The sequence below is a fragment of the Cannabis sativa genome, chromosome 3 (genome assembly GCF_029168945.1).
Source record: "Cannabis sativa cultivar Pink pepper isolate KNU-18-1 chromosome 3, ASM2916894v1, whole genome shotgun sequence".
Lineage (NCBI taxonomy): Eukaryota > Viridiplantae > Streptophyta > Magnoliopsida > Rosales > Cannabaceae > Cannabis > Cannabis sativa.
The window spans coordinates 27,935,500-27,944,117 of NC_083603.1; the positions used below are offsets into that span (position 1 = coordinate 27,935,500).

The following is an 8,618-nucleotide window of genomic DNA, read 5'->3' on the forward strand; positions in this document are numbered from 1 at the left end:
CTCGTTTAGTACGCCGTATTACACCGTATTGTATTGTATAATATTATATTGAATTATATTTTATTCAATATTTTTATGTAAAACTATATGTGGTATTAACTTTTATGAACACCTAAATATATAATATTTTAGTATAAAATAAAGTTTAATGTAGTATTATATAAAAATATGATATATAATCCAATTCAATATAATACAACACAATACAATACGACTTAATACGACGTTCCAAACGAGCCCTTAGATATTAACCAGTGTCTCCGAAAATAAATAATTAAAGAATGTAGAAGGAAATTTAGAGAAAATTTATTCAGTGAGTCTCAGATTTAAACTAAAGAAAAGGTCATTTTCCTCGAGCCAATAATAGCAAATGAAAACAGCAAATTTTGTTTGAAAGGAAACTGCTTTTGATGTTATGAGATCAAACATCTCTTCTGTACAGGTTTGTAAACCAAATGCCTCTGAAACTTCAAACCATCTATACACAAGTTTTCTCTATAAAACTAAATTAAACTATCCACATTCAACACCAACTATTAACCAACCTCAACCAGTTATAGTCAGTAAAGAAAAAGATCCTATCTTCTTCAGTCATCACCGGCCACCATTTCTTTATCTACATCAAACCAGCAATCACATCTGCCCCTCCTACTCTAATACTTACAAATTCACAGTTCTAAGCTGAGCAAGTTGTCGCCTACGAAAGATGGAAGGATCCTTGTCCTTCTGTTATCGCATACAATAGCTTCTCTTTCATCCTCTCCTGAACAAAGAAAAACAGAGATAATTAGTGTTGGTCAACACAGAACAAAGAATAGAGTTAAGTAGTTGTTACTTTTGACGAGTAGGGTGGCAGTTTAAGATAGTTGGCACACGTCATGACGCTTGGGAGGTCTGCATCTACATAGCCGTTACAATGCTGCAGATTACATAAGAAAAGATGGTGAGACGATTAAGTGTGATGGGACAAAATCCACAGAGGAGCGGTTATAAATGAATAATGATAACACTATAATGTGCGTACCTTTCGAACAATAGTCAACTTTGGATTAAGAGATGCCAAACCTCCTGGAGGTAAACGGGGTGCTCCAGTCACAAATTGCAAGAAAGCTCGCTGTTGTTTCTTGTTGAACTCTTGTATTATCTCTAACAACTGAAAATTTCAACATGAAAATTTTGATAGCTGGAAGGCATGCAATGTAATTAAATAAAATAGACAGAAAGGCGCAACAAATACTAACATTAACCACAGGAGGACTGCTAGCAGTGTATCCATGATCAAACTTCACTTGATCAACAAGCTCGTCAGCCTATTGCCAAAGTAAAATAATAAAAATAAACTTAGGGAGGCTCGTTCATATAAATTCTCATTGTCTAATTTGATGAATGAAAGTGAAATAAATAACATACAGCCCAAGAATTGTGTTCTCCGCATAGTAAGCGTTCTAATTCCTCTTCAGTAAAGATCTGAAGTTGCTCTATAGGGAAAACCTGAAGAATCAACGATCATTTAAATTTTCCTGAAAATATATGGTAATAGACTTCTCTAACAGAAGAAGAAAAAGAACTTGAGAAAAAGAAAAATCCAAACACATATTCCATGTCAGGGTTTATATGCTACAATGAAGGGAAGTTCTGTTTCAGATTTGGCCAGTACACCAGGTAAGGAACAAATGTATTAACGTTCACCCTACTCTGGTAAAGTGAGAGATTGCACATACCTGATTAAAGCCTAATTTAAAAGCTTCCATTTGTCTTGAAATTCCACCATTTAAAGTTGCATCTACAACAAGTGAAACATAATTTTCCAAGTTTCTCATAGTTACCTAAGAGAACATAGACAAAGGTGAGGATTTCAGTCAGCGTAGCTAAAAGGAATAAAAAGAGTGAACTCATACTAAGTCGAAACTTACAACATAGACAAAAGTAAAGATTACAGTCAGTCTAGCGAAAAGAGGGGAAAAAAAAGTGAGCTCATACTAAGAGGAAACTTACAGTGTCATAATCAGGCCCAGAAGCAAGACAAAAATCAGGATACCCAGGAAGTGTAAAATCGAGGAAAAGATCCTCGATTCTGGTATTCCGGAAGCATGTATCAATATTAGAAGTGGAAACAACTCCACCAGTGGAATCCAGAAAGAGTTTTCTATCTGCAAGAGCTTTGAACTCTAGCAATGTCCTTCCAAGCTCAGGATCAAATGACATGATATCAAACAAACCAAGTTCCTATAGAACAATAAACATAAGCATTCAATAGAAGGTAAAATACGAAACAGAAGCAAAAAAAAAAAAACAATGAACTGGTAGGCTAAAAGAAAACTAGCTCACTACCTGTCCAAGAATAAGCTTATAGAAAGCTTTTGAGAAGTGAAGATCCAAAACTCGTCCATTATGAAGAGCCTTTGCTAAAATTTGTCCCAGGAGTTCAAAGTTTTTCATTACGCCACTAAATTGAGTTCCATCAGATACATCGGTAGAAGATGACCATGGGTGAGGAAATAGACCCAAGGGGCACATCACAAACTCTTTATTCTCAAGCTGCCAACTAGTATCAGAAGCAGATCCATGATCATCTCTCCACATGCCCAGTCCAGTCTTCTGAAATTCATGGCTAACCAAGGTAAAGAATTCCAATGTTGGACCAATACCGGTGCCAACTTCATCATTAAACACTACCTCAAGTAGTCCTTTATGGCGGGCATGCTGTTCCATCATTTGTTTAGCAGATTCCAGAATGCTATCACGGGAAACCAAAAACTTTTTACGAGACAGGCCACCAGATCTTACTCGTCTGTCAATTGTGGTGGCTGCATCACTATGAGATAGCGGCGACTGACCAAATGCTCCCAAACGAAAGTACATGCATCTTGCCTCAAAACTAAACAGAAAGGGACATGAGGCCATTATCTGACTGCACCATGAAGGCATACCACCAACAGACACAGCCATTCGGTCACGCATCTGCTGTTCTAGTTTTTCTGTCAGTTTACTACTTACAAACTCATTCTGCGGCACTGAAGGTATTGCTGCTACGTTTAAACTATCCAAATCATCAAGTTTTCCTTCTGCAAAAGCACCCATTCTTTCCTGAGATATCAGATGAAAACAAAACCTGTTCATCCTTTCCAAGCATTTCAGCAGATACATTATATCATAAGTAGGGCTCGGTTTCTCCAAGTCATCAACAAGATCAGAAGTGAACATGCTGGAGGCAAATGAAGTTGGCTGCACATACATCTTGATTGTGTCAGATAGACCACACTTTTTAACTGCACAAGAGCATTCCTTAATAGTATAAGGTTTATTTACAGATTTTCTGTATGTTAAGGTGTAAACTTGGCTCCACAATCTCGTGCTGGCAACAGTTTCACGCTCTCTAATTTTTTTTTGAATAATTGCCTGGTATAAAGTCAAGTCCCTCTCTAGCAGTTGCCCGTCAAGGAAAAATAACAGGTTCCGCAAAGCATCTGTACCACTCCTAGATGCAGACAATTCCCTTTCCATATCAATATCTGCCTTCGGATAAAACTGTACTTCCTCTGCAGATTCCTGAGACATTGCTCCAGGGGTTACCACACTAGAAGTGGCTGCTTGTTCATGGGAAGCCTGTGACAAAGCAGCATGAGTCTCCTGCAGAAAGTGTAACTAAAGTCAAAGAAATGCACCCAACATTAACTCAAATGCAAACAATAAACAACCCCAACCCCTGACAATAAAAGCAACATCTACTTCGGTCCATTCAAGAGAAGGAAATGAAGAAACTTGAAGTAATTTAAAAATATAGACAAAGAAAGTCATTGTTCAGTTATGGTGAGAAAATATACAAGAGATACCTGCATCTCAGCCAAATCTGTCAACATGCTGTCTGATCCCCTGTCATCCAGACTTCCATCTGGGCTAGAACTTGAAGGTGCTAATGATTGAAGTGGCAGCTCTTGTAATTGGCCTGAACCTTGCATCAGTGGCTTTGTCACTTCACTACTGACTTTAGGCCACAGAAACCCTTCAATGGCACCCACTGAGGAAAAGGGGTCAGCTGTCAGATAATCTTCACTGTAGTCACTGAGGCCTGTCTCTCCTTCACCTCTTACAAAACGAACTGTTAGAGATGGATACATTATGCAACGGCCACTTGGAACAGCAGCAAATGAGCTCCTCATCTTGGCATTATTCAAAACAACAGGAAATGTTTCCAAAGAAGATAGTCCATTTTGTAATTTAAGTATGAATGCTGATAGGGGCGAGTCCTGAGAAAGTGGGTCTGATGAAAGCAAATACACTTTTGCAAATGCTTCAAATCTTTTCTCCATGGCATGGATATTACTGTGATTAACACAGCACTCTCTTTCTTTTCTCAAATACTGACCATCTGACAAGTAATTAACCAATGATTTGACAAGTCCACTTTCAATAAACTCAAATGTGGAGATGGGCTCACTTCCATTAAGCTTCGCGATCACTTGATATAATATATCATAGAACCTCTCCTCATGTTGATCAAAGGCCTCATTGTTCATGGGGATGTTCAACAAATCATTTAGTGCCAAAGAATAACTTTTGAGCTCTTGAAGAACATCAGTTAATGTTATATTGGAGTCAAATAAATCAGCTGAGAAATAACTTGTTCTTATATGCATAGCAATATTGTAAACAGAATCCTTTTCAAGCTTGCAGCTATTACTTTCCACTGTTGAAGCTGTGCTGCCAGTAGCAAAAGTGTAACATAAGCATGTCCGAGCCTCCCTGAAAACAGACTTTTGACTCGAATCAGATGAGACCTGTGTCGTACAAAACACAGGGACCGTTAATTGTGAATATTTATCTTGCTTTAAATCAGGACACTTTTCTGATGTTAACAGGGCATCAATGGCAAAAAGAACGCCTTCTTTCACAAAAGAGTCCAAGAAAATATCTGAAAGCTTTTGGAGAACCAATTCAGCTATTTTCAGGGCCAAGATCAAAACATGAGGATCCATTCTAGTAAATACACCAGCCAAGAAACTGCCGCATAAAAACAGAACAGTGAGCATTGGTAATTTTGGCTTAAAAACATTGGTAGTTTAAGAATAAGAGAATACCGATTACCTTGAAAAGTTGGCATTCTTGAGCACTTCAACAAGCAAGTCAGCAGTGCTCAAATGAATCATCTTGTTGATTACAAAAAGGCAACCAAAGGAAATATATAAATTTGCCCCAGAATTAACCACCTACAAAAAAAAATTAAGCAGGCATTAGCATGCCGTATAATATTCAGAATTTAACAGTAATCTATCAGATAAAAACCTGGATCATGGAGGGAAGAATATCCATCCCAAATTTTTTCAAAAGGTCAGGCTGGTTTTTGAGAAATGATTCTTTATCCAATAATTCTGGTGCATCTTGATCTCCGGTTGAAGCAGGAAGAAGCGCGTTTATTAAGTTTAAAACTTCATATACCTGTGGCGAAAATTATAGGAATTAATTTCCATACATGATTTTTGCTTCAATAATCATTTTTTATATCTAAAGGAAACTAGGACAAGTAAGGGAGCGGATAAATGAATGAAAATAGTAGGCACCATATCAGTGAATCCAAACCCAATACTGTTGCAAGAATGAATACTAAGGTGAATCCAGTGGTCATACCCTTAGCAAGATACAAATCAGGAAAACTAGATAACAATACCATCTCGTCCAAATATGTATATATATATAAATGAATATCATATATTTATATGTCTGGATGATATCATACATTTTTTCCATATAATGTAGTCAAAGCCAAAACATATTTAATATGCTCAAGATAACAAAGTTGATATTCAACTCAGTGACCATTGCCATAGAAGGAAAAGCACCAGCAGTTTAAGATGTGAACCTGATTTCCCTGCCCATCAATTGTACGTGGAGAGGAAACTCCATGTGACATGTCATAATTAGACAAGGTATCCTTCAATATGCTACTTATATTAAGCTCAAACAAAGTCTTGAATGCTACAGTTGAACCAGAGCAAAGTTTGACTAGTACCCCTAGTAACCCCTGCCATCCAAAGCAGAATATGCAGACATTCACTCAATGTCAGCAATGCAAGACATAAAGCTAATGCCAAAAGACACAAGTAACAATAAGTACCGTACATTATAAACTGGTAGTGACATAGTAGTTCGGCTACTTGAGTTTATGAAATGAGTGGTCTGCTCAATTAACCCATGCTTGCAAAGTTCATCCAGCATCTCAGAAGACTTCCTAACTCTGTCTGTAATTCTAATCAAGCAGAGAGCCACATTTTCAACAAGCTGAAAATAAACCAGAAGCATGAGCATGATGGTCAATAATATGCCTCAAAACAAGAAAATCTGAGACAAAGTCCTGAAAAACCCTGAACAGTTCAAGTACCTGCTTATCTTCATAATGAAGAAGATTGCATAATATCGGAACAGCCTCCATAAAAGGGGAGGGACATTCAGAAGGAAGTTTCTTGCATATGTTCATCACAGTGGAAAGAGCAACTCTCTGATACAGAATAAATAAATAGCTTAAATAAATGCCAGGCCTCGAAAAAAATAAGTAAATCAATCTGAGCATTGAATAGGAATACATAACTAAAAAGGCGCTGCAGTGCAGTAAACGTGACACAAAAAATTTCAGAGCTCACATACATATTAGATGCTATCTTACCTGAATGCTTGTTGAGAAGAAATCGATAAAACTCAGGACAGCCATTATTGCACCAGCCTGCAAACAAGCGAGTGGTTGCTCCCGCGATATTTTCTCCAATGCTTGCAAACACTTAATGTAGATAAGCAATGTATTAAGACACACACAAAAAACATATATTCCTAGTATAAACACAAAGGAAAACATCAAGTTTACCTGCTCTGCCACATCCAAGTATTCAATTGCCATCAGTCTTTGACAAAGAGCAGGAATAGCATCATGTCGGACCAGAAAACCCGATGATCGGGGATAAACATCGCAAAGATAAGTTATAGCTCTTATAGCCAATAGCATAATTTCTGGGTTAGTCTCATGTCTTGAGAGCCTTACAAGATAAGGAGATAAGGAGTCAGCTGTCATGCTAGAAAGTGAATTCTCTGTACAAAATGACAGCACTTCACATAGCTCTGTAAGCACGACTAGCTGACCAGACTCGTCTGTTTCTTCATTCAGAACTGATAAGATCCTCTTGAATTTTCCATGATCACCAGAAGATCTCCGCCTCTGATAGTCTCTAAGCTCAGAGTGTCTTTGCTCTGCATCATCAGAGTCACAAGACCCATATGTTGAATCCTTTTCGGGTTCTCCCTCTGACCGGCTAGAGGCCGAAGCAGAAGATGAGGTATCCATATCATGGTCACCGGTTTCAGCAGTTGAATTAGTAGAATTCATATGAGTTTGAACAGATGAATTTGATGAACTCGGTCTGAACTCCAGAGAGTTGCAGGCTCGTTTATCGGCCGGCAATTCTTCTACTGTTTCTGTACGCTTTTGCCCACGATTTCCCATTCAGTACTCAACCTGAAACAAAATCATAAGACCAATGAATAAACTCAACGATCAATAAATGAAATCAAGCAAATGTATAAATTTACAAAGGTAACAATAATTACGAGCAATAAATCATCAAAATGTCACTAAACCCAGATATCCAATCATTAATTAACAAATCAAAAACCTTTGAATTGAATGACCTATTTTTCTTGAGCCCAAAAACCCTGATTCTTAAACATATAATGATTTCCATCCAAACATAGAAATATTGATTTTAGTAAGTTTGATGCTGACAATTGAATGGAAAACAAAACAAATTCTAAAACCACAAAAAAGAACCAAACCATAGTATCACTTATTCCCATAACAAATAAACAACGATAACCTTACAACAGACAAACTCATCACAGATTCACAACAACGGTAACACAAATATACAACAGACATAGCAAATAAACAGATAAAACGCTATAATATACATATTACACATAAATGCATGTACAATAGCAACGAAAACCTTACAAACCGAGGAAAAAGAGATCATCCTAGGAGAGTTAATCAATATAAGTAGTGATCGAAACAGAGAATACCATCGATTCTTCTCTCAACTTTTTTATTATTATTATTATTTCCTTTTTGGCACCGAATTTCCTTACTACTTAATCGTTCTTCGAATAAGTTATTCGAAGACCTCAAAAGAACATCTCTTTCGGACGGCAGAGAGAGACTAAACAAACGCCGTGGCTTTGGTCAGGGACGTTGATGGTGATGGTGATGGTGATGGTGATGGAGATGGACGATGATGAACAGGGAGGTTTTTTTGAGTGCACAGGCCCAAGTTTTTCACTCTTAAAGCTTTTAAATAAACTATAAAGTATGATTAATTAAACAATAACAAAATAAATTTTGATATGTATGTGATTAATAAATTTGTTTAAGAAAAAAATATCTGATATTTAAATTAAATATTTAAAATTAATTTTTTTAAAAAAATAATTAATGGATTAATTTAACAATTAATTTTTTTCAAGAAAAAATAACTAAATAATTGATTTAACAATTAATTATTTTTCAAAAAATAGGGTTGTTAGTTTTAACAGTAAACTTTAAGGAAAAAATATATTAAATTAATAATTTCTGTTAAATA

At 36.5% G+C, this 8,618-nt stretch overlaps 1 protein-coding gene across 9 annotated transcripts; it reads right to left on the bottom strand.

Annotated features, from left to right (window-relative positions):
- Nucleotides 1-325: 325 nt before the first annotated feature.
- Nucleotides 326-8,352, bottom strand: LOC115708653 (E3 ubiquitin-protein ligase UPL4). 9 transcript variants are annotated; one of them, XM_030636636.2, is made up of 17 exons: nt 8,062-8,352; nt 6,854-7,498; nt 6,659-6,769; nt 6,377-6,493; nt 6,118-6,276; nt 5,858-6,019; nt 5,284-5,436; nt 5,086-5,207; nt 3,834-5,001; nt 2,332-3,630; nt 1,996-2,226; nt 1,722-1,826; nt 1,411-1,491; nt 1,242-1,310; nt 1,025-1,153; nt 836-919; nt 326-763 (listed from the first exon to the last, which is right to left on the bottom strand). In XM_030636636.2, exons 2-17 carry the CDS (start codon nt 7,484-7,486, stop codon nt 698-700), a joined length of 4,689 nt encoding a protein of 1,562 aa, XP_030492496.2. In that variant the 5' UTR covers nt 7,487-7,498; nt 8,062-8,352; the 3' UTR covers nt 326-697. The 9 variants fall into 9 exon arrangements, with proteins under 9 accessions (XP_030492496.2, XP_060967798.1, XP_060967797.1 ...); XM_061111815.1 differs by having other exon boundaries at nt 7,998-8,318; XM_061111814.1 differs by having other exon boundaries at nt 7,994-8,318.
- Between the last annotated feature and the right edge of the window lie 266 nt (nt 8,353-8,618).